Source organism: Epinephelus moara, chromosome 4 (assembly GCF_006386435.1).
Source record: "Epinephelus moara isolate mb chromosome 4, YSFRI_EMoa_1.0, whole genome shotgun sequence".
Taxonomy (NCBI): domain Eukaryota; kingdom Metazoa; phylum Chordata; class Actinopteri; order Perciformes; family Serranidae; genus Epinephelus; species Epinephelus moara.
This window is the reverse complement of record NC_065509.1, coordinates 38,187,629-38,211,395: the sequence shown is the minus strand read 5'-3', so window position 1 is coordinate 38,211,395 and position 23,767 is coordinate 38,187,629. Positions and strand designations below refer to the sequence as shown.

General features: G+C 43.8%; 2 protein-coding genes across 2 annotated transcripts in view; both read right to left on the bottom strand.

The window, feature by feature from the left end:
- Positions 1 to 2,587: 2,587 nt before the first annotated feature.
- Positions 2,588 to 6,719, bottom strand: spry1 (sprouty homolog 1, antagonist of FGF signaling (Drosophila)). Its single transcript, XM_050041834.1, has 2 exons — positions 6,022 to 6,719; positions 2,588 to 4,640 (listed from the first exon to the last, which is right to left on the bottom strand). The coding sequence occupies exon 2, from the start codon at positions 4,583 to 4,585 to the stop codon at positions 3,497 to 3,499; it is 1,089 nt and encodes a 362-aa protein (XP_049897791.1). The 5' UTR covers positions 4,586 to 4,640; positions 6,022 to 6,719; the 3' UTR covers positions 2,588 to 3,496.
- Positions 6,720 to 11,021: 4,302 nt separating this feature from the next.
- The window catches only part of spata5 (spermatogenesis associated 5), a 156,382-nt gene continuing 143,636 nt past the window's right edge, over positions 11,022 to 23,767 (bottom strand). The window contains exon 17 of the mRNA XM_050041823.1: positions 11,022 to 11,396. Within this exon, the coding sequence (XP_049897780.1) occupies positions 11,217 to 11,396 (180 nt within the window). The 3' untranslated portion in view covers positions 11,022 to 11,216. The remainder of the gene's footprint in view (positions 11,397 to 23,767) is intronic.

Sequence of the window (23,767 nt, the reverse complement as noted above, 5' to 3'; positions counted from 1 at the left end):
GTGGAGCAGCTAAATTTACTCTGAAACAAGTGCAAAGAGAAGAAGGAGTAGGAGGAGGAGGAGGGTTATGACCATTTATACCATTTAATTACTTAATACTGACTCAGATTTCACTGAGTAGTCCCATGATGAGTAACATGTGACGCAGTTACAGTGCAGTTCACGTGGCAGGGTGACCGAAAAGTTACTACACACAAGTTACTACACTTAAGATGTTATTTTAGACACTTTCGCCGATTAGATCAGAGATTTAAGAGACATGTTAAGGACTTAGCAGAGCCAAGTTCTGGAAATGGTGGGAGTAGGATCTGTTTCCTTATTTGGCTTAGGCTGGAGTAAACACTGTCTTCCTGTTCACCACCTCCTAAATACAGTTTAGATCTCTTCCTCCCCCCTCCTCATCCGTACAGGGGAACTATAGTGAAACCTGAAAAAAGGCCTCCTATTGTTTGCTATCATCCAGGAGCCAGGAGCAAATGGGGCTCGGATTGCAGCTCTGAAAGGTAACAGGAAATTGACAAATCGCTAATCCACTCTTAACTATTCAGGGCAACAAAAGGTACATTCCACCAAAAAGGGAAAGAAAAGCACATTAAGTACAGAAGGCCCATTTGGAGGGACGCTTCATTTAATGCAAGCTGCTGACAAACTGGAATAAGGCTGCGTGCTAGTCGGTCTCAGTGAAAGCCTGCTCAGCTAAATGACAAAGGCAACAAGATACTTCCTTTGTGCTATTGTTTACAGTTCGCTTCTCATCTGTGAAGTGTTTAAAGGTCCCATATTGTTGAAAGTTTTTTTTTTAATATAAAAATACTGTGAAAGGCTGAAAACGTTCATCCCACAGAAATGCACACAGTCATGTTCACAAACTGTGCCTTTCAGCGAGCTGTCAGGATGCCCTTGAAGTTGTGATGTCACAATTTTATTGCCTCTACGGTGCCGTTACAGTCACTCCCCAGCTGCAATGACGGTGCAAAGACGCCATGGGTGCAGACGTGAAAGACCCGGAAACGTTGACCAACAGGGCAGACTGTGCTTTTTTAGGAAGGGGGCTTAAAGAGACAGACAGGGTTAGGATATATTCAGGCAGCAGTATGAGAAAAATTACGTGTTTTTTGACAAGTAAAACATGTAAACAAGTTCTAGTAGAAACCTTAAATACAAGTATGAACCTGGAAATGAGCATAATGTGGGACCTTTAAAGTTTTGATATAAAAAGTCACTGCTGCTGCAAAGACGCCATGAGTGCAGATGTGAAAGACCAGGAAATGCTGATCAATCAGAGCAGATTGGGCTTTTTGGGCGGGGGGCTCAAAGAGACAGGCGCTAAAACAGAGCGTTTCAGACAGAGGATGAGTACAGGGATGTTCGAGCAGGCAGAGTGAGAAAAATTAAGTGTTTTTTGACCATTGGAGCATGTTAACATGTTCTAGTAGAAACCCAAAGTACAACTGTGAACCTGAAAATGAGAATAATATGGGACCTTTAAACCGAACCTTTTACTCCTCAGAGCTGCTGCAGCTTTTTTCTGTGGAGTTCTTATATTAAATCAAGAGGTTCATATTCCCGTTCAGCACAACTCTGAATCCAAAGATCCCAGGCCTGTTGCACACAGCACCTGAGGGCACCAGCGTCACATGTAGCTGATTATAGACACGGTTGTGTTGTTTTCTTGCCAACGCTGCAGTTTTCCAAACCTAAGCCACAGTATATTTTTTTCCTTTGTCCCAGAGAAATTCCTGGTCACAGTTTGTGTTTCCCCAACTGTTGGCATTTCTGGCTGACCAACCAACTTTCAAAGTGATGATCTCATCCCCTGGGGGCCCGGAGGTGGAAGGGGGGAGTGGGTGTCAGTGGGGTTGGTGGTAGGAGGGGAGGGAGGGGGGTCAGCGGACTTCCCAAGTGATAAATTCACTGACAAAAAGAGGCGGCCAAATGGGGGAGTGTGGGTCGGGGTGGGGGCTAGATTTGCCCCTGTCGTTGCCTTTAGTGCAGGAACCACGCCATAAAAGCCCAGCATTGATAGCCCCGGTTTATTATCTTTGAACAGGTGGCCCGGCTACTCGTAATGGTCGCTCTCATTTCTCAAGGCTCACACTGTTGGGCTCCACAATATGGAGACCATTTGGGAGTTTGGGAACATCCCGATCTAGCCGCATTAAAGCCCAGGGAGTAAACTACATTGCATAGTTTTGTGGTGACTTGTTGGCTGGTGAGTGGAGTGGGGGGGTTTAGAAGGAGAGTTACTTCCTGCGAGCATAACTCATGGAAACGTGGAGGCTCTGTTGATGCTAGCAGCTTCGGGGCTAATCGTGTCAATGACCTGTATTGTTTAGCTTTCAAGGTTACCGAGGAGAATCGCAGCAAAGAAGCCCTCCAAGAATGTAAACAGTCACATTTCGAGCTACAAGCTGTTTCTACTCACTGCTGATTTTTTTTTTTTTCACCAGGAATTCCACACCCAGCGTGAACACACATGCACACACACAGAAAACAGTGATTTGCTGTTCGCCAATCAGCTCAAACTCCAACTTAAAATCAGCCACCAGTCAGGCCGCTTACTGTTTCTCAATCAAGACACCAGACAGCGCTGTTTTTCATTAATTAATATATTTTCTGCATTAAAGTTAACATAGTTTTCTTTTGTGCCACCCTTTAATTTTTCAGTAAGTATTTGATATTTTGTTATATTCAGACATGAGTAAATTTAAGACTGTCTCTTGCAATAAATATCATAAAATAATAGAGCTTCACATAATAAATATTTTTTACAACAAAAAAATGTTTTAACAGACATTTTTTCTTTTTAAAAAATAGCCAGAATTCCTCTTATGGATTTTGAGCATACAATTTACACAAAAATAAAGAAAAAAAATAAAACAATGGGAGAATGCCACAGAATGTGTATGAAGAGTTCAGATGGGTGGAAGGAGAGAAACATATCCAAGTGGAGGAAAAAAAAAATACTATGAGATGGATGTGCTTTCGTTAATGCAACATGAGCATAGGAACCACGGTTTTAGTGTGGCAGCAACCAATAAATTCAAACATACCTGCTTGCTATGAATACCAGGTAACAGCTACATAATTGCCCTATAGTAGATCGTCCTTCACAGATTTGGTGAGAGGCAGCTCCCGCCGGGCGCACAGACCCGGAGGAAACTGCCTACCTAAAACGGAAGAAAAACTTTTTTCATATATATAAAAAAATAGTGTTAATGAGGAGCTGAGGATAGACATAGAAACAGTTAAGGCAAACACTGGTCTGTAAAAACATGGTCCTGATCCAGAGAAAATAAAAATAATTGAGTGGTTTTCGTTACTCCTTTGCTTAGCTCCTTAGGTTTCCGCAGCGAGGAGGGGGAGGCTGGTGGGAGGTGCTTAGAATGTTTGATAAACATTAATTTGTGACTATCATCATCATTATCACTGTCATCATAAGATCCACATCAAGAGTCTCCCGCGCACACGCAATCACAAACACACACAGGGGCGATCAGGAAGGTTTCTCCTGGCTCTGTGGGGCCCAGCTCTCCAGTTTGCAATAGACAGTGTTGGAGTTCTTGCAGCGACAGCCGGGCCTGTTAACCCGGTCGTAGCAGCCCTGGCACGCCTTCAGACACCCCTTGACAGGTGGGTAGCATAGCAGACAGGGGAAGAGTACCGACATTAATCCCATGCACAGGAAACGAGAGCAGCAGTGGGAGCGTGACAGCGAGCAGGGGTGGTCAGCACAAGAGTCCCCCTCATCGTCATTGGAGCAGTGGTAGAAGATGCCCTTAACCAGGCACATGCACGTGCCGTGCTCCAGCGCGCTCTCAGCAGAGCAGAGGCACTGGCCATTGCACGCCAGACATGAAGGCAGGCTCCTGGGAGCCGTACAGTCACTGCACTTGCACTTCCCACAGCGCTCACAGATGAACTGGTGCCCAGCAGCAGCCACCACCCCGTTGCCAGAGCTAGAAAAGTCTGATTTCCCTTTGCCCTGGGGCTTGAGTGGAGCCTCTAGTGGAGGCTGGTGGAAGTGAGGTCCCTGCTGGGGCTGTAAAAGGGCCTTGGGCTTGGGCTGAGTCCGAACAGGCCGCTCCGCTCTGTGGTGGTGCTGTAAGCTCATGCCGGGCCTGGTGGGGGGCGAGCGTGCCAAGAGTCCCTGTTCAGAGGAGGCGCTGCTGTTGCTCCCTGAACTGGCGGCACTTCCTGTGCTAGTGGAGCGGCTGAGCCCCGGCGCCCGGGACCCACCATACTGCTGTCCCCCTGCCACAACCACCACGCTGCCCCCGACGTGATGGTGGTGACCTGATGGCCGGTGCTCATAATTGTTGTTCACATTGACGAGGATGACCTCGTGAGTCCTCTCCTGCTTGTCCTGGGGCCTGGGGGCCATGCGAGGCGCAGGGGGCCTCCGTACCACCGAGGGCCCCTCAGTGTACTCGTTGTTGGAGCGGATGGCCTTGATTTGGTCCAGGGAGAGAATGGCGGCATGCTGGAGCTCCCGCTCGTAATCCGACCTCTGCCGGCTCTCTAGGGAAGGCTGCTGGATCACCACTAATGAACCGCCGGGGCCATGTTGACTTTGGAGCTCCATCTGGGGGGATCACCACTTCCGACATTCACCGTGGACTTGGCATGCATCGGAAAACCTGCCAGAGGGGGGAAGAGAGGCCGGGGAGAGACAAAGGAGAGGCAGGGAGGGAGGGGACATCATCAGACAGAGCCAAAACATGGCATAACAGGCAAACACACTGTCCTGATGGAAGAGGGGTTAACATGGACACTTCAGACTCAAAGCCAAGTGGAGCCCAGTCAGCACCGTCACAACATCATATCTACACTGCAGCAGCACATCTACAACATTTACTGTTATTTAAAGAGAAGAAGCAAAGTATGAGTATTTAAAGGTGAATTATAAGTGAAGCCAGACTGAGTGTTTTCCTCCTGTCAACATGACAATATGTCACTTTTGATCCCGCTAAGTGAGCCAACCCGGGGGTAAAAAAAAAAAAGTTGACTATTAACAAGACTTTTTGTACCTTCCTCCCCAACGCGCACACATCTAAACTTCAGCAGGCCCTACAAATACTTCCCCTCCTCATTTACATTTGTATGACTAGTTAACATTTAAATGCACCGCGGCGACGAAATGAGGACGCGATCCAAGGGAACTAAATGAGCTGCCTCACTTAGTATTCTATTACTACACCAAAAAGGATTTCAGGGAAATGGGGACAAAAGTAGAGCTAAAAAAAAAAAGAAAAAGAAAAGGTCAGACCAAGTTCCGACAAAATACAGACCTGAAGTTGGATTAAAACTTCACCTCGCGCTGCAGCGAGACGCGATTTTTTTTACGTTTATTTGACGCAGATAATTTGTCTAATGCGCTTGTTTGTGCCATAAACACCATCAGGAATTTGGTTATGAAGCAACGCCGACCTGCACGAGGCCCCGTGAAACACACATTAAACCTCACAGGACGAAACGCTGCAGCCAAACTGATTGAGTTTTATCTTTTGCGCTGCGCAAACAAACAAACTTATTTTTTTTTAATAATCTGTGCGTCAAAGCGCGCACTGTAAACAGGATTATCCGCACTGAGCGCGTTCAAAGCAGGAGACGTCGTGCGCAGTAATAAAGGCAGGATCCTATAAAACACACAGAGCCGCAGATCAAGAGACATTAAGAGGACGCATCCAAATAGACGGGGAAAAACTTATGAATGAAAACAACCGCCGTGGGGGGAAGGGTGTTTGTTACAGCACAGCCACGGAAGGACGCAGGGCATGGAGATCCATCAACTTCATCAGCTAATCGCGTTTAATTTAACCCACAGCGGGTGTTTTTATCTGTGCCAAATTATATAGAAAGCACACGGAGAGTTTGAATGTGTGCACCAGTGTTGCAAAACATTAAATCACTCCGGCGGCGCAGATTGAGTCGCTCCGTGCGCTACTATCGCGGAATAAATGCCGTAAAAGCAACATAATAAGCGCAAAACATGCGTAAAATAGTGCTGGAGATACGTACCTATATGCAACCATCCATAACGTCGAATCCATCAACCGTGTAGCCTACCAAAACTCCATCCAAAAAGGAAGGGGCAATGTCCAAACGTAGACTAGGAGGTCTGATGCATAACATTCACAGCCTGTTAATCCAAGTGCGAGTGTATCCCTTTGCGTTATTCCCTTTTTCTTGGTGGGTTCAGCAGAGGAGTCCACAGCGCGGGTTACGCATGCATTCGTCCCGGGGTAACACAAAGTAAATCCACGGTGGAGCTCTGATGGAGGAGGGAAGGAAGGCAACCCGGAGAACTGCTGCGCACTTGGGAGGCCGATCTTTAGGGCAACCTAGATACAGAAGAAGTCCCGCAGGAGTTGGTGTGAAAATAAAATAAAAAACAGCGTAAAGAAAAAAGAAGAGGTGTCGCAGGGATGAGATCAAGCAGCTTATATCCAAGACTGTGTCCTCTTCGGGGACGCACGGAGAGTTCGGCTGGCACTTATTGTTGCGGGGAGTCTGCGCTCGCTGAAAAAGCGTCGTCGGGCTCGCAGACAGCGGCGGTGCGCTCTCTCCAGCTCTGCGGGCCTGTTCAGCACTGAATGAATGGGAACGCAGGGCTCAATGTTTGCTCGACAAGCCAACTCCCATTGGCCATTCACTCCACTGAAAAAGGATACATCGCATCCGCTCCTGATTCATTGGGCAGATGTGGAAGGCCGGGCGATAGAGATGTGTGCACTAGTTAAGGTGGACCGGGGTTTTTATTTTGCCTTGGCTCAATGAGGGGGCTCAGGGAAGAAAAAACACTACTAGTTTCCGTTCTTGTGGGTTATGAATAATGATGTGAATAAGGTTAATGTGACTAATAGTGATGTAATAAACGAGCCGGTTATTTATATTCTTGCTGATTTGTCATTTTTGGGACTCAGGCTTCTGACACGAAGAAGAAAAAGACACTTTTTGTACTTTTACATTTTGTTGAAGCACTTCTGTCTTTGCTTCTCAGTGTTGGCCCCCATTTAAAGCACATTACTACCACTGTTACACTGATAACATAAAGGCAGTTTGATGGTTTATGGTGGTCACAGGGGCTCTCATATGTTTAAGATATAACAAAAAGTAACTGATAAACTAACAAAATGATTCGAAGTGAAGCACTGGGGCGAGAAAAGGGGTGAATATGTTTAATTCAGGGTTCACAGACCTTTTTGTAAACATGGTAAGTTACCAGAAATGACCAGTGTTTAACAAATGCTTGTATTATATGTAATATAACTAAACATTTATCATATATATAGGAGCAGATCTCACTATAAGAGACATAGGCACCAAAACAGACCCCAAAAATGTGTTATTTATTTATTTATAATATGTTTGACATTTAGAAAAAGGGAAATGGAGGAGTGGAGTGTATATGGAGAGCATTAGAGTAAGAAAAAGCCATCCAGAGTGCAGTGCAAAAACAAGAAAATGACAAATTTGCACACACAATATTTCCATATTTTGCTATTGTTTGTTGTTTATGAAGATAAGATAATCCCTTTTTTGTTCCACAGCGGGAAGCTATTATTTTTTATTTTTATTTATATTTAGCTAATTTTCATCTGTAGTCCCTTACAGCAGCAGCGGGTCAGTGCAAAGCAATATATTTACATATGTACGTAAAATAAGAAAACTGTACGAAAGCAAAGAGCAATAATTCATCCTCTGTACGGTGACCTTGGGTGTTTTGAAAGGCGTCTTTTCAATAAAATGTATTATTGTATTATTTATTAACAAGGAAGCATCAGAAAGAAGCAGAATATAATAAAGAGATGGACTGAATAGCTGATTTTTTTTATTATTGACTGATGGAAGTATAAATATCGCACAGTTTAACAATACTGATATTGCACCTGAGTAAAAATTAAAAGCAACATATAATAATAACAAGCAGAGTGTAGATATTTCACAGGTATTATTATTATTATTGTTTATTAGCTGAGTTGTTTGTGTGTGTTGATTTCTCATTAGCTCTTGTTCTTGTTAGTATTAAATACAAAAAATAAAAGGATAATGAACATAAAGATAATAATAGTGATTTTTATGGTTTTTTTCTGGGGGGGGGGGGGGGGGGGGGCCCAGGGCAGTGAACACGCTAGGTCCGGCCCTGCGCACATAATTAAAATGCTTTATAATCAAAGGTCTGAGGACCTTCAAGGGTCTTTAACAAGATTTGGCATTTCTAGTCAGAGTTAATCATCCCTGTGGTATTTAGCACTGCATAATGCCCCCCCAAACACACACACAAACACACACACACACACACACACACACGTTAACGTGTTGTTACAATCTTAAAAGTTAATCAAAGTTAACCTGGACTCCATTAAAAGCCCCCCCGCTGGTGCTGGAACCACAGTTTGGAGCCCACTGTCTGCACCTCAGCTCTGCACAGACAACTGTGTGGTTTTTAATAGACAATTCAGGGAGGAAACATCAACAGGATGTCTCTGCTCGCCCGAGTGTTCCCATTACGCATGCACGTCTGTCATGAGAGGAAACACAATGTGTCACGATGAGCCTGCAGCTCGCTCAGCTCCCTGATATGGACATGTTCCCATCATTTGGACACTTTCATGGCTCGGGGTTTTTTGGCTGTGGGGGGAGGTGGAGGTGGTGGTGGTTGAGGGGGGTGTTTAGTCCAGGACCACCTTAAGAGCAGAGCAGCCCTGCAACCAGGGGAAAGACTCCCCCCTCGCTGCTGCCCCCCTCCCCCTCCTCTCTGTTCCTGACTGTCTGGTTTGATTGGTGTCGCGGATGCGCTACATCCGGATCCATGAGAAAAGGAAGTTCAATACAAAGTCAATTTATCCTATTCAAATGGAAAAATCAATAGCTGAATGACCTCCTGTGCCATTTCGGGTCAGCACATGCTTAAAAAAGAGCAGGAGCAGCCGTGCCACAGTCAACGCGCTGCTAGAAAGACTTTGTGGCGCAGTAACGACTCAGTTTTTTCTCTCTCAGGCTGGATGTTAAAATTCAGCTTCTTGGTGATAAAGCAAATCCTGGTAGACCGACAGATGGCCGCCTGGATCCCTGCTCTTAGTGGTCGGAAGTGCGGACGGAAATCTCACGATTACAGCAATTAGCTGATTTTCCATGGATGGATGTGATGAATATACCAGCCGGGGCTGTTTTTCTCCCCGTGGATATACAGCAGGGCTTTAGCAACCATCAGGGGTCCTTGAAGGGGGTCCAGGAGGTCCCCACAGAAAGTCTCATTCCACTATGTAACAGCAGACATGTTGGTGCAGAGGGACATGTGTAATATTCTGATTAAAGGGATCATGTTCTCCAGAATTAACCAGTTAAATCACGTTTTACCAGCCGAGGATTTATTGCTGTCAGGTCAGATATGGGCCTGAAGTGTCTGTGCAGTTCAACAAAATCACACAAGGAGCATGGTTTTATTTTTTAAAGAGGTAGTAATATTTAATCTTACAATCAACACATAGCAGAGGCGGAGTGGAGGGTGGCTTCAGGGGGGGCAGCCCCAAAATGTTTTTTCAAAAGTCCCAAATTTTGTAGTTTTTTTCCTCTCTTTTTTTCATGATGAAAGTTTTTAGTGGTTTGAATGGCTCAGTAGATGGTATACATGTATTATTTTCTGGGCAATCAAGAATATGAGGCACGTAGTTTTTTATAATGTGGAGATAGACTCCAGTTTGTAAATAAAAATGAACAAATACGTTTAAAAGGAAAGAGAAGAAAACAAACTGACAAAACATGTCACACACGTGTCCTCATACATCACTCTACAGGGTCACATAATCACAGAGGAAGTTCATAATTATGTCGGCTTATCCTCCATTTTGATATGAGTCCATAACTGGTCCCAACGATCGCCATTCATTCTACTGAGCATACATTCACAAGATGCTATTTCCACCATTGCATGGACCCATTCTTTCACTCCGGGGTCTTTGTTGTTTTCCAGTGTCTTAGAATAACTCGACAAACAGCCCCACAATAATAACAGAAAATGCCCACTTGGACACGTTTGGTATTTGTGACCGATCCCACAGTAAACATAACTTTGGACTTAAAAGAATTTCTTAAGTAAACCACCAAGTTTAAAATTTCTAATACTCTAATCCAGAGTACAGTGCAGGAAAGTTCCACCAACAGCTATTGTTATTTAACACCTTCATTCTGGAGTCGTAACAGGGCACTTTTAGGTTTTTAAAATACCTTAAACTTTACGTGATTCAGATGAATATATATGTACCCATGATAATCCCTTTGCTGGTGCGATGCAATAACGTGCTGCCACAAAATACCGTCCGTCTCCACCCAAGCAGCGCTCGAACATCGTTACAAATCTAGTTGGCACCGTTTATAAGAAAGTAAAGAGATATAAAAAAGAAGTAGAAGAAGCCTCCATGCTGCTTTCTGCTTTTTACTAACCTGTTTTCTGTTTTCCGTGTACACAGCTCCAATCTAATGGCAATAGGAAGCAGTCTATCACCCACTTTAACAGGTTTTCCTGTGTTTAAAAAACCTGCATACACATGCTATGTAGGGTATTAAATACAAAATAGGATGTAGGCTCTACAGGACAATTTTATTCCTTGGCAGCCAACTAATGTACAAATTTTTTGACATTTTATTCTCTCAAATGGTTTGAAAAATAACGCATATAGCTGCGGTAAATGGGAAAATAATCTCCCCAGGGGAGCACGATCCCAGACCCCCCTCGGTTTGGGCTGAGCGCCAAATGTTTGCAACATCTGGCTCTGCTTTTGATGCAAAGCGGCACTGGAAACATGCAGAAAATAAAGATTCTCTTTGGACATACAGTCGGCAAAAACTTTAAAATCCAGTCAAAACCTGCTCCCAGCTAAATTTAGCACCAAAAAGAAATGCCTTTGAAATTATGTTTGGTGAGAACAACATGGTTTTGACTACATTTTGTATATTTTACAGACTTTTCTATTGCTATTAAAAAGACGAGACAACCACAGGCGATGGATACATAAATAATGTATTTAATACATTATTAATATTTTATATGATCAAACATGACACTTCAACTCGTTTTTCAAATCCAAAACAATAAAACAACATTGTCGGCTGAGCTACCAACACACAGGCAGTGTTGTTTTGAAACCTACAATAAAAAATCTTTTATTAGAAATACAAGTTCCTTCGTTCTGACTTCATCAGCAGCAGCGTGATCAGAAGAAGCACAGGCCGCTGTGTCGCTGCTGATAGCTGATATACGACTGGATGAGAGAGTCGGGAATCCGGGGCTTCACAGTGTTCAGGGCGCTTTCAAAGTGTCTGGCCTCGACGTGCAGAGCTTTGATGTCCTCTTGTAGGGCCAGGAGGGCAGCCTCTCTGCATACTGCTGTTATCTGGGACAGGAAACAGACACAGATATTCAGCTGTCAGGCAGAGCGGTCCGTCAGCACAGCTAGAGGCCGATCGACTTCAACCACAGGCTGCTGAAGGTAGACGTGTTACACATGGTGGAAAAGTACTTTATTTATCTTTCTCAGAGAGATGCCTTCATCTCGTAAACATCAAAAGCTGTGCGGAGCAGAGGGACAAACACAACCAGGACGTACACAAATCAAACTGTATACAAGCTCTGCAATAAACAGACCTGGAAGAACCTCGAACTAGGAACAAGAACACATTTGATCCTGTCTAGAAAGAAAAAGCATTTTAAACTGACGTAGCTTCTGCCTTCCATACAGGTGACATATTATAGTTAGGGCTGCCCCCTAATGGTCGACCAAACAGAAAGAGTAAATGAAAACCTATATGACTGGACCATGTGGGATTCAGACAGGAGTCAGGTTAATTTCCAGGGCTGGTACCTGCGGTTATTCCACAGGCTAGTTAATAACATGTCGGGCAGGAAATCCAAAGTGTGGGATCATTTTGAGAAGGTGAAGGACGAACCCAAGGTGATATGTAAACTCATCTTCATTGGTCGACTACAAACATGACGTATCATCTGAAACATGGAAGTAGCTACATGCCCATTAGCCCACAGCGTCATTAACAGGCGGCTCCCTCAGTGTGTGACGTGCACTTGTAGATAAAATATAGGCCTATATTAATGAAGGTTCATTAGTACGGTTTTGTATTTCTCTGTAATGTAGCACAGTGTTAACAATGTTACTGATACTATTCTTTCTCTCACCTTCAACTCAAACCACCAAAATATATCATTTAATATTAAAGTAATATCGTAAACATGCAGGTGACTAGTCGACTAATGGACCTAAATGACGACTATTGGTCGACTAGGAAGATTCTCAGTCGGGGGAGCCCTAATTACAATGAACAACATGATAAACGTCATAGCTGCACAACTAATAATGTTCCTTTGGCCCTGTCAGGACAGTTGCCAGTAAGAGACGGTTACCAATAAAGCTAAAGTGAGAAATATAAGAGTTTTGTTTAAAAGCGAGGTAACAGAAATTGAAATTTGGCCAGAGGACATGTAAAATATTTTCATGTGCATCACATAAAAATAGCTGAGTTTATTGGTTTATTGAGTATTATCGTTTCACCATTAAATAAGTTTTCAGGTTGGAAGGAGCCGACAGAGTCACAAGAAACAAACTGAACTGTTCACCATTTTGGAAAAGAGTGAGTGGAAATTTAGTTGGAGGCCCTGGAGACAAAAATATTTCTAATAATCTCATTAGATGTGTTATGAAGCCAGAGAACCACATGTTGTTGGAACATGACTGAACTCACAAACTAACAAGGAACTGTAATAAAAATATAAATAACAGCTAAGGACTTAATTAACTCGACTGAGGACGTTTTAGGCTTTTAATGTGCGCCTCCTCCTCTGGACTTCAATCAACATTACACACTGGAGGAACAACAACTGTAGTTTTCTTGTTCCATGCTTTAAGATTTAATTTAACCAACAGGAATATTTCTGCATCTACAGCAGCTCTTTCAATGAAAACATGTCCATTTAACTAATGTTTCTGATCTGCCCTGTCTAAACGCAGCGCTCCTCCTGCAGCCTCTTTACTACAGCGCTTGATGGAATTATGCAATGGCTGACATGGAGGAGTGCTGCAGGCAGTGCGGTTGACCTTTGGGAGAGATTCTGCACACGGCAGAGCAGTGACTCACTTCGAATCGGTGGCGATGGCTGATGAAGGCCAGGCACCTTTCCCAGCAGTGCCACCCTCCTCCCTTTCTAGAAGCACAGCTTTGTTCTGAGCCGGGACAGCTTACACAACTCCCTCCGACAAGAGCGGCGCAGGAAACTATTCGCCTGTACAACCACTGATAACGTCTGGTGGGAGGTTAGTGGGACAGGCAGTCATGTGATGCGGCAGAGCTGTGGAATATTGAACAGTGAGAGCAGGCATGTAGAGCAATGTGGGTCCACTGAAATTGTTCAGTGGAGCGAAGCGCCGCTGGTCATTGCTCTTCCCTCTGCAGCTACACTGCGTGACATGAAAGCTGATCGTGAATATTCATATTTACAATGAGCAGGAGAACAGTTTACAAATATGTATGTTGCACTGTCCTTTAACACTGGAGGTGAGCTCCTGCATTATACGCATCAATAAATACTGTGAAACTAAATCTAAAAAAAGCAGGTTTGTGCATTTAGTCCTTCTCAGGCAAGCTCAGGGGTTTAGTGTTGCTGTAGCTGTGCATTTAGTCCTTCTCAGGCAAGCTCAGGGGTTTAGTGTTGCTGTAGCCAACAGGAACAACACTCCATGATGCTTTTTTTTTTCTCTAAATGAGGATTCGAATATCTGCATTTCCGCGGTATTAAATGTATCAGGTAATCGTGCTGCTTCTGCATCATTTGGCCCATAGAACAAGCGCACTTGAGACTTCCTAGCCAGCTACTTCTGGGTTAGCGCTCCGATAACTGGAATGGGAAAAAAATCTTTAATCTTGCAGCTCTTCTAGACTTTTCAAATGTTGTCAGAGCGAACGGATTAAATCCTGATAGTGAAATTAGTCTTTTGACAGGGGCTGTGATGCTCAGAAAATGTATCCACAGATTTACAGATGCGTTTACAGGAAAAGTTCTATTAGGGCGGCAGTGTTACATGAGGGAACCCGGGAACTGCAGCACCACTGTTTGGCCACTACAAAAATTAAAGCAGCTGTAGCTGTTGCTATTTCAGTGTGCTTTTATTTCATGAAAAATTTTTGTAATTGTAACTGTAACATTTTGGTCACCTAGAAAAATTCTTATTCAGCATTTAGCTGTAATAAAAGACCGTCTTAAGAGCCGAATATTTGGCATTAGCCCTATTACAGTAACCATAGCTGTAAATGCACCATGCTAACTGAGCTAGCAGCTAGAATTAGGGTTAGGGTTGTCCACATATGATCATTTCTGGCTCCAAAAATCCAAGATGGCGACGGCCAAAATGCCAAAAGTCCACAAAGCAATGGGTGATGTCACAGTGGCTGTGTCCATTATTTTATGTGGTAAAAATGCAGAAGTGGAAACAAGACGTATTCTAATAATCTTCACCTACATTTAAATGCAGAAGATTTTAAATCACCACCTTTGAATGAGTGCATCAACAGAATGTGACATCATCTGAAACACATAACAGACTCGATGGAGACAGGAAAAAAAACATGGCAGAGGTTGTCGACTGCTAAAGCACAGGACGGTCATGGCGTTTTTCAAGGCGAGGGAGCAAAATGAGGGGAGATAGCTGTCTGAATGTGCTCTGGCCCCGGCTAGCATGCACAACTCAGGACAGGTGCTTTGCAGATGTCAGGATGTGAGGCCTATTTTCCCCCCTCTTCTTCTTCTTCTGTTTCAAGCCAATGAGCAACATGATTTAGGCAGGGTAAACACACGGGGCCGGGTTAATTTTGTATGAGGGTTTCCCATCATTCAAGTCATTTAGGCCTGTCAGTAATAATGATGCAAAACAATGAGGCCATGCATCCCGCTTCCCTGTTTACAAACCGAGCGAGGGGAGAGTGAGCAAGGAAAGGAGTTAGGGAGAGGGATGCCACATGTTGAACAATGTGATTTAGTGTTGTTTCCAAGCAACATCCCATAAACAGGAACAGACAAACGCTGCAGCACAATCAAACTTTAATTTCTTATTTACGTTCAAACTTGACTTACAGGACACGTTAGCCTCCTCGTGCCTCAATCTCATGATTCAACGGTTAATAATTATTTGGTTGTTTACTCCCACAACACCCCTTGGGTTTATTAAAAAAGGGGAGGGGGAGGGGGGGAGAGAAAATTGTCCGGAGCTGCTCTGAAGTACACAAACGACACACACACACACAGGCCCCCACATTCATGCTCGCTGGGTTTATGAGCTGGTCTGTGAAGGCGATCAACAAGCCAGTGTTTCCCGCTGTGTGTTTGCCCGTACAGGCCTTGAAAAAAAATAAAGCCACAAAGGCAAACAGGGCGAGGGAAAGAGCCAGTTTGTTTGTAAACGTGAAGGCATTCCTAGACCGGAGCCAAGAGTCCAGCGCCGACCCCCCTCCAGCGCCACCTTGATACCCCTAACTCCCCCCAGAAAGCAACCTACCACCCCCTAAAGATGGGCCCCCTGCGCTCCTGAGAGGGAAAAAGAGGAGGAAGGAGAAAACTGCAAATGCACAGAAATTAGATGTGTGTGTGTGTGTGTGTGTGTGGGGGGGGTGTCGGTGGCCAAGAGTGCTGACTTGTGGCAGGCCAAATAAATTATAGATCTCTCTCTTTTTTTTTAATTTTATTGCAATGCAGACTATATTTTTCATTCCCTTCATAAATTATGTCAACAATCACTTAAATATATGGAGGGGGCTGAGCTGATGCATTGCAGTGGCTGCTCTCTGGTGATGTGGGCGAGCGCAGAGTTCCTGGAGGTGGCACGCAGCCAGTCGTAAAGGCAAAGCAAACGAAAAAAAAAAAGTAATCATCAAGAGCCTCTCAGTTTGGAGACGGGCTGAAAACTTGCTGACTCAAGATGACCCGAACGTCGGCCTGATACTGAGTCAAAGAGAGAGGTTTTGATGACGAAGCAGAAGCTGTTTAAAGTCACAGTCGGTACTGGCTCAGGTTAAACAGTAATGCCTGTGACTAACTCCTCAGTATTAAATGAGTCGTTCCCTTCAATCACTTTATTCAGCAGATGTTTGCTGATGATACAAACATTCTCGGTGACATCCAGCCACGGGGTCCAGATTTCTCCTTCGTCATTTGTTCAAGGTCCATGCAGTTTGATACATACAGTGTGATGCTTGTGTTTGGCCATGTCGTCGAGCTGGTTTGGTGTCTCTGTCATGTAGCTGTCCATTAGTCACTCACTCTACAGCAGGGAATGACACTTCAAAGAAAAAGCTCTGTGACAGAAATTCACTGTACGTCAAAATAAAGTGTTTTTTACAAACTCGTCTAGGAAGCTCGATTCATGAAAAATAATTCTATAGTCATTTCAGAGAGTTTTACAATTTGTACAACACACAACACCCCAAATTTAAAAAAGGAAGAACATCAGAGAAGAGACAGACATGTAATAGATACCGTATGTACAGTATAATATTTATTTCATCACCTCTTGTCCTAACCAGAAGCATGAAGCTATAAGCTTTTTTGCGACATCGCCGCCACCACCAGCAGAAGTGCCCAGAATCCTTGTGTCACTCATTCCACCTTAATAAAATGTCCACATAGCCTCTTTGACCGCAGAGCTTTTAAATGGGTCGCTGGAAAAGTGATAGATACTCGATTGGAGCGCCCACCACATCCTTGTTTCCACATATTCCTCTAATGACAAGTTTCCCCTGGTGGTTCTCAAACCCCTCTGAAAACTAAGCCTCACATGCATGAACATACAAATACACACACACATTCTTAAACACTAAAATGTATGCACGGACATGTTTAAGTCTCACTGAAAAGATCTTTTACTGTTACCCCTTTAGAATCGCTGTCAGACGACCATAATGACAGACATGTTTCCTGGAGGCTGGCGGTCACATTTGCCTCCACTGCCTGTTGGTCGTTTCATACAGACAGGAAAAGTCATTTAGATCTCCCTTTGATCGTTAAGTGGACTGAAGGTTCGTCTCTCCGAAACAGATGGAGCAAAACAGACCAATGTAGAAATCATTAAAACAGCTTTAAGTCAATGTTGAACTTCACAAATGTTCACAAATACTATTTCAGTTGAGCTGAAATTCATTCCCAACATCACCTTCAGGGGGCAGACGTGTGCTGAGTGGAAAAATTCACTCTGCCGTCAGTTACTTTTAGTTGAAGGTTGGAGCTGGGAATGACGATCTGCACAAGAAATTGGAAACCACGATGTTGCTAACAATACCAGCTCTAGCCATTAGCCATTGTTAGGAATACCAGTTGCTTACAACGCATTACGCTGTATTTTGCGCATAACAACACCATACCAACATGTCGACAGTATGACTTTTTTAACGAGACACAAATAAGACAGAAGAGCCAAAAACTGTATTGCCTGTGTCAGGCAGGACAGTGAGAAAGGTTGATAAACCTCGTTTCACAGCACCCCGTCCTTTTTGATACTGCGCGGACTTGGAACACAACAATGCAAAATTCCGCACTGCGTCCGTACCGCGCCTGTGTGTATGGTTTAAACGCGAAAAAAAGCGCTGCACGAATATTCTGCAAATCCGTCCCGTATTTCCGCATCGCGGCAGTGAGAATGAACCTTTAGTCTAAAGATGTAGAAAAAGAAGGTCTGGAACAGATGGAGGGTTGGTCTACCTCTTGACAGTAGACAAGAACAAACGAGTCAAAGTGCTCATAAAAACAAAAGGGTTTAAAAGTCCAGCAGGTCTAATCATAGACTTGTTAAAAAAAAATGGACGCAGTCACTGTATTTTAAAGCCGTGATTTTTGCATTTTGGCTGTCACCATCTTGGATTTTTGGAGCCAGAAGTGACCATATTTGAATGAGGAGGTGGAGCTGTGGAGGACGGGAGGTGGATCTGAATGAGAGCCCGAGGAAACTGTCTACAGACAGCCTGTCATCCAAAGCGACCCTGCCCTTAGTTGTGCAGAGCTTTTGGCCTTAATAAAATGTAAACGGGTGAGTTATGTAGACGTTATTTATACAGACGTAGATGTAGACGAAGGACGAAGACATAGACGTTGTTTTGAAGCCTTGAGTTTGGCTTTTTGGAGCCATACGCGAAGGTGGCGCTAACCCTAAAGCCAGCTGCTAGCTTGGTTAGCGTGGTGCATTTACAGCTATGGTTACTGTAATAAGGCTAGTGAATAGAAATGCTGAATAACACTTCTTTTAGTGACCAAAATGTTTACAAATGAACTGAAAACACATTGAAATAGCTACAGCTACTGTACTCTCTGAATCTCGGATTACGCCATGGTTACAATACCTAATCAATGCTGTCCCTGTGGTAGCGACTTGTCAACAGATGGCACCCGCCTGTCATCCAAAGTGGCTGCATCATTAATTATGCATAAATTTAAGCCTTAATAACATTTAAAAGGGTGAGAAATATAAAATGTAACCTCTGTACTGTTGTCATGATCAGAAAAATTAGCTACAGAGACCAAAACCGTTTTTTGTAAACATTTTCATATCTGCTATAAAGCTGGGCATTTTAACATGGAGGTCTATGTGGAGTGACTCATTCTTGGAGCCAGCCTCAGGTGGCCATTAGAGGAACTGCAGTTTTTGGCACTTTCGCATCCACTTCATGTTTCAGCCCTGGAGGTTGCCTCTTGGTCTAGACCTGGATCCTGGTTCAACTCAAGTGTTTGATAGACTCCTTCACTTGAAAACCCATAACTATTCAAGGCGTTATAAACATCTGAGGCTGAAGAATGGATGGCTTATTAAAAAGTTGGACCCAATACCCTTTAGCTCTCTGGCTGATTAGAAAGTAAGGAACCAGTGGGTAATTATTAGTGGATTATTAACTGAGGACTTGATGTTTCACTTTCTAAAAAAGATATCAAGTCTACTGTTAGTAAATGATTAATAAAGGGTAATGAGTTCATCTTTCTAGTAGGTTTCTCACAACAAAGTTGTTGATATAAATAGCTTCTTATTAGTTCTTGCTTCAAACGGTTCCAGGTTCTGTCCTATTACTGTGACAGAAGACGGCAGAGGACTTTGGTTAGCGAAGCCACTTTAATGGGGCTATGATATTAGGACGGACACGTGCAGGGCTCATTCAGCTCAGAGCTGCAGGCCCTCGCTCGCCTCCCTTGCTCCCAGCCATTAGGGTGCCACAACATGAAACCCTGGATACAACAGCGGCCTTTATGCTCCATTGGTCACTGCACTGCACTTCCCTCTGTAGCCACAACTACACCCTATATCATGCTGCTTGAACGCACGCAAGCGATACCTTGTTGGATGTACAGTCTGTATGTGGAGTGATATACTACAGCCCGTCCGGCACTGTATGTGAGGTCCTGTTGTCCTTGTAAGAGAAGACAACACGAAGTTTGAATGACCCCAGAGAGGAAATTAGGCCGTTGTAGCAGTAAATGGTAACAAGATACGGCAAAGAATAACAGAATATAAATAAGAACATAGCAAAGTGGAGGTTACACAAACACACCTGACACTTTTTAGCACTAGTACATGGCAAGCAGAAATATATGAGTGGAATAAAAAGTTAGGAGTATCAACATTTAGATGGGAATGCAGTAATGACCTAAACCTTTGGAGGTCAAGAAAAGAAGAGGAAAAAAAGAGAACATAACCGCAGCAAGAAAAGGGGAAAAATCATGGAAAATCCCAGAGATGTACAATATCTAATAAAGACTTGAGCAAAATAAGGACAGAACACACAGATAATGTGAAAATGTGGTTCAGTGGATACAGAGAGGATGGGATGTGGCACCTGCCAGGGCTGAAAAACGAAGCCAACGCAAAAGTGCCAAAAACTGCAGTTCCTGAAATGGCCACTTGAGGCTGGCTCCAAAAGCCAAATAGTATTTTATGTTTCCATCTGTTGGTTGGCCGTCATGATAAGACTACGCATGCATAATATGATGTTAATTCCACTACAGAAGAGAATTGATGATCACTAAAATTAGATGGGGAAAAATGTGGATATATTGATATTGACCAAGTAAGTTGTTATATATCGACATTTCGGATATCAGCAAAAAATCCAATATCGTGCATCCCTAATCCACTGATTAACAGATGTATCTCTCACAATGTAAGTCTATGGGGAAAAATTATGTTTTTGGCTGCAGGGTTATGTGACAGACTCTGAAATTGCAGTACCACTGTTTGGACACTACGGAAATTGTCTTCAAAGCCTGGCACACTTCAAGGGGGTCTGGTGACGTCATGGTGGCTACGTCTATTTTCTTAATACAGTCTATGTTTTGTGTCTTATAAAGGGAAACAGACAGCTCGTACCATATGTCAGGGTAATTGAAAAATATATATAAATGACTAAAATCTCATGGAAAGTTGCATCCAACCTCTGATCTCAACACAGCCACAATACACTGTACACATGAACACATGCACACTGACGGGAAAACCCCAAAAACATGCAGTGACGCTCCACAAACCTTTACATGCATCCTACACGTCCACAGCAGAATAACTATGTAAATCTATATTTTTCCCCGCAGTATTTCCCCAGAGGAGGTGAGAAGTGGCGCGTGCCATGAGACAACCTGTTCAGCACGACAAAAATAAACTCTTCACGAGAGGTGGAGGGGGGTGAAAAAAAAATTGCTTGCGACTGCTGGCAGCGCATTCCAGCGTTCTCAGGTCAAATCTGTCTGGTGTACTTTTCGCTTCCTACTTCAACAAAGGCGCTCAGTGAGTGTATCAGACGGCCTTAATGAAGGGCTTGTTAGCCGGGCTACCGGCAGCAGATCCACTAGACCCCGAGTGTGTGTTTACTATCAATCCGCCCTTGTGTCTACAGCAGGCTACATCCAGTACTCCCCCCCTCCCCCCTGCCTCACCCCCTCCCTCACACACAAACGGCCACATTTACAGGAGCGAGCCCCGACCCCCCCTCCCAACACCCCGTCCCCGCCTTCCACAAAACCTCTCCTCCATCACTCCACAAGTCCTGCACACATACGCTACAGTGCACAGTGCACTTGCTCACAGTTCGTGATGCACTGAACATGCATTTGCACACGTGTGTGCACGCTCATACGTAACGCACTGCGCTCACAGGACCACACAGATAAGGTGCACTTACGCATGCTGTGTGCCCAAAGAAACATGTTACACACCAACCACATATTCATGCACAGGTACAAATGCATGTGCACATACACACGCCGCACACATATGCAGTAATATGTGCAATCTTTCATGGGGGAGTCACAGCTTATTCTCTTATTTTGTGACTTATTTATCGGTCAAAACGTAAAATATAATGTCAAATATGAGTCAGCTCAGTTTAATCACTTTAATATTTTACTGTATGGAGATTATCTTTTGATTGTTGATGAAAAAAGTGCCAAATGTCCATCACACCATCCCAGAGTAAGGTTTTCAAGCCCAAGGCGACATGTAGAAATTAAATCTTTTGTCCAACCAGCAGTCCAAAACTCAAAGATACTCAGTTTACTTTTGTGTAAGACAAGGAAAAACAGTAAATCTTCACACTCGAGGAACTGTAACTGGCTCATGTGTTGCATTTTGGCTTGAAAATTAACCAGTGGTTGAAGAAGTCCTCAGCTATTCTACGTGAGTAAGATAGAGATACTCTATTACAAGTAAAAGCTCTGCATTCAAAATCTAACTGCAGCAAAACTTCATAAGTATTAGCATCACAATATACTTAAAGTACCAAAAGTAAAAGTACTCATTATGCAGAGTGGCCCATTTCACAATAATATACATTATACTGTGTTATAATTATTGATGCATTCTGAACCCTGGGTCATCACAAGTTGATAGCGAGCACCCCCAACTCGGGGCCGTTTGGTCTCAGGGGGCCTAAAACCCTTTTTTTGGGATGTGTTTCTAGGTGAAATGATGTAAATGCAAATATTAGTGCACCACGATGGCATAAATCATCATACAAGTATGAAATTTGGTAACGAGTATCCTGACACAAAGGGGAAAGTAGCAAAATAAGATGCTGGGACTTGCCGCCATTTTATTTCAGAATATCACACACAACACCCCCCCCCAAAAAAACAAAAAATGCCTGTCTGTTTGACAGATTCTCGTCAAAAATGATATTTTTCATCACTTTGTGTTTAACATCACTGCTTCACTTGGACGTAGGAAACTTACCATGCTGATAAGCTTCAATTTGAGGCCAAGCTGACCTTTCTTTCTTGAAAATCACACTTGCTTTGGCCTAAATTTGTCACCATACCTCAAATCAGAGAAAACGAGAGTCTACGTGCCAGCAATGTCAAACTGGAAGTGTTGAGCTGACCAAAGTTTTATGTTACAAATGCACAGACTAGGTGCCCAGTTTTTTGGAAACTGCCGGATACTGACTTACATATGTTGAGAGATTTACATAATTAATAATAATTAGCACTGATTAGCATAATCACCTATATAGACTATATGATTAATTACTGAATATCTGACATCTAAAGCCAGAGCTGATATTGGCTCTAAGAGGTGCTCTTATGCAGTTATCAAAATAATAACTCCCTCCCTAAAACTGCTCCAACCACACCACAGTACCACCGCCGTTACCCCAACCCCTCCACTGGAAAAGAAAAGAAAACTAAAAAGAAAAAAGAAGGCACGCTGCATCCAATTTTCAGACAGGAAATGAAATAATATATAAATCAAACGACGTCGGGGGTGCAGAGCCCAAACTCTTAACCAGAAATAAAATGTTCCATCCTCCAAAGAGGCAAAGAGGAAGTGTCTGCAGTGACATGCCTCTGCCATGAGAAACAAGGCCTGACCACAGCTCCATGTGAAACCTATTTAAGATTACAAGGCGAGAGAGAGGGTTAAAGAGAGGGAGGCGAGGTTAGCGTGGAGGGGAGGGGAGTCACGTGGGGGAGAAAAGGGGGGGAGAACGGAAACATGGCACATGATCATAAATAGCAGAGCGGAGTGTGTGTGAGCCGTGGATGAACGTGCACATGCTTGTGCTCTCGGCAGAGGAATTTAGATTCCATAGAAGCTGTGATGATGAAAGTGTGGGCTTTTCCTCGCCATATGTTACAGCTGAGACAATACAGGCGAAGGGGAGATATTACACACCAGTGTTCCTGCAGACACAAACCTTCGTACGCTCGAGTGTGAAGCATGTAGGCCTCAGATACATTAGCTCGAATGCTGAGTTTATGTTTCACTCCTACGTGAGTGTCACAATAAAACATTTGTCTGACTGTGTCACCTTCATGTGAGGTGTGTTTTTGCCACGCAGGAAATGTTTGTCATGAAAGTGGAGGATGCTCCCCGGCTGCATGACTCACTGTTAACATAGAGACAGGGTCAGTTTCAGATGGAAACCTCCTACAAGAGCCACCGAATAACTTCCATGTCAGGCGGCTGAGTGTGATCCTGTCTAAAGCCCCTACCCACCTTATGTTTTGGAAAGACCCATGTGGGATAGCACCTGTGTTGGGGCTACACAGTGTTAAGGCTGTGTGTGTGTGTGTTAGTGTGAGAGTGTGTGTGAGTGGGGGGGTATGGCTGGGCCTTGCCTTTAAGGGCATATTTGTCCTCGCCCCTTAATCAGACGAATGAAAGCTCCACATTCTCCCCGGACTCGGGAAGGCAGGGATGGCATATTTACCAAACACACCCACACTGAAGTGACCTGG

Excerpts from the sequence above, each read along its gene's own strand:
- spry1 (XM_050041834.1), bottom strand. The coding sequence starts at position 4,585 with ATGGAGCTCCAAAGTCAACATGGCCCCGGCGGTTCATTAGTGGTGATC.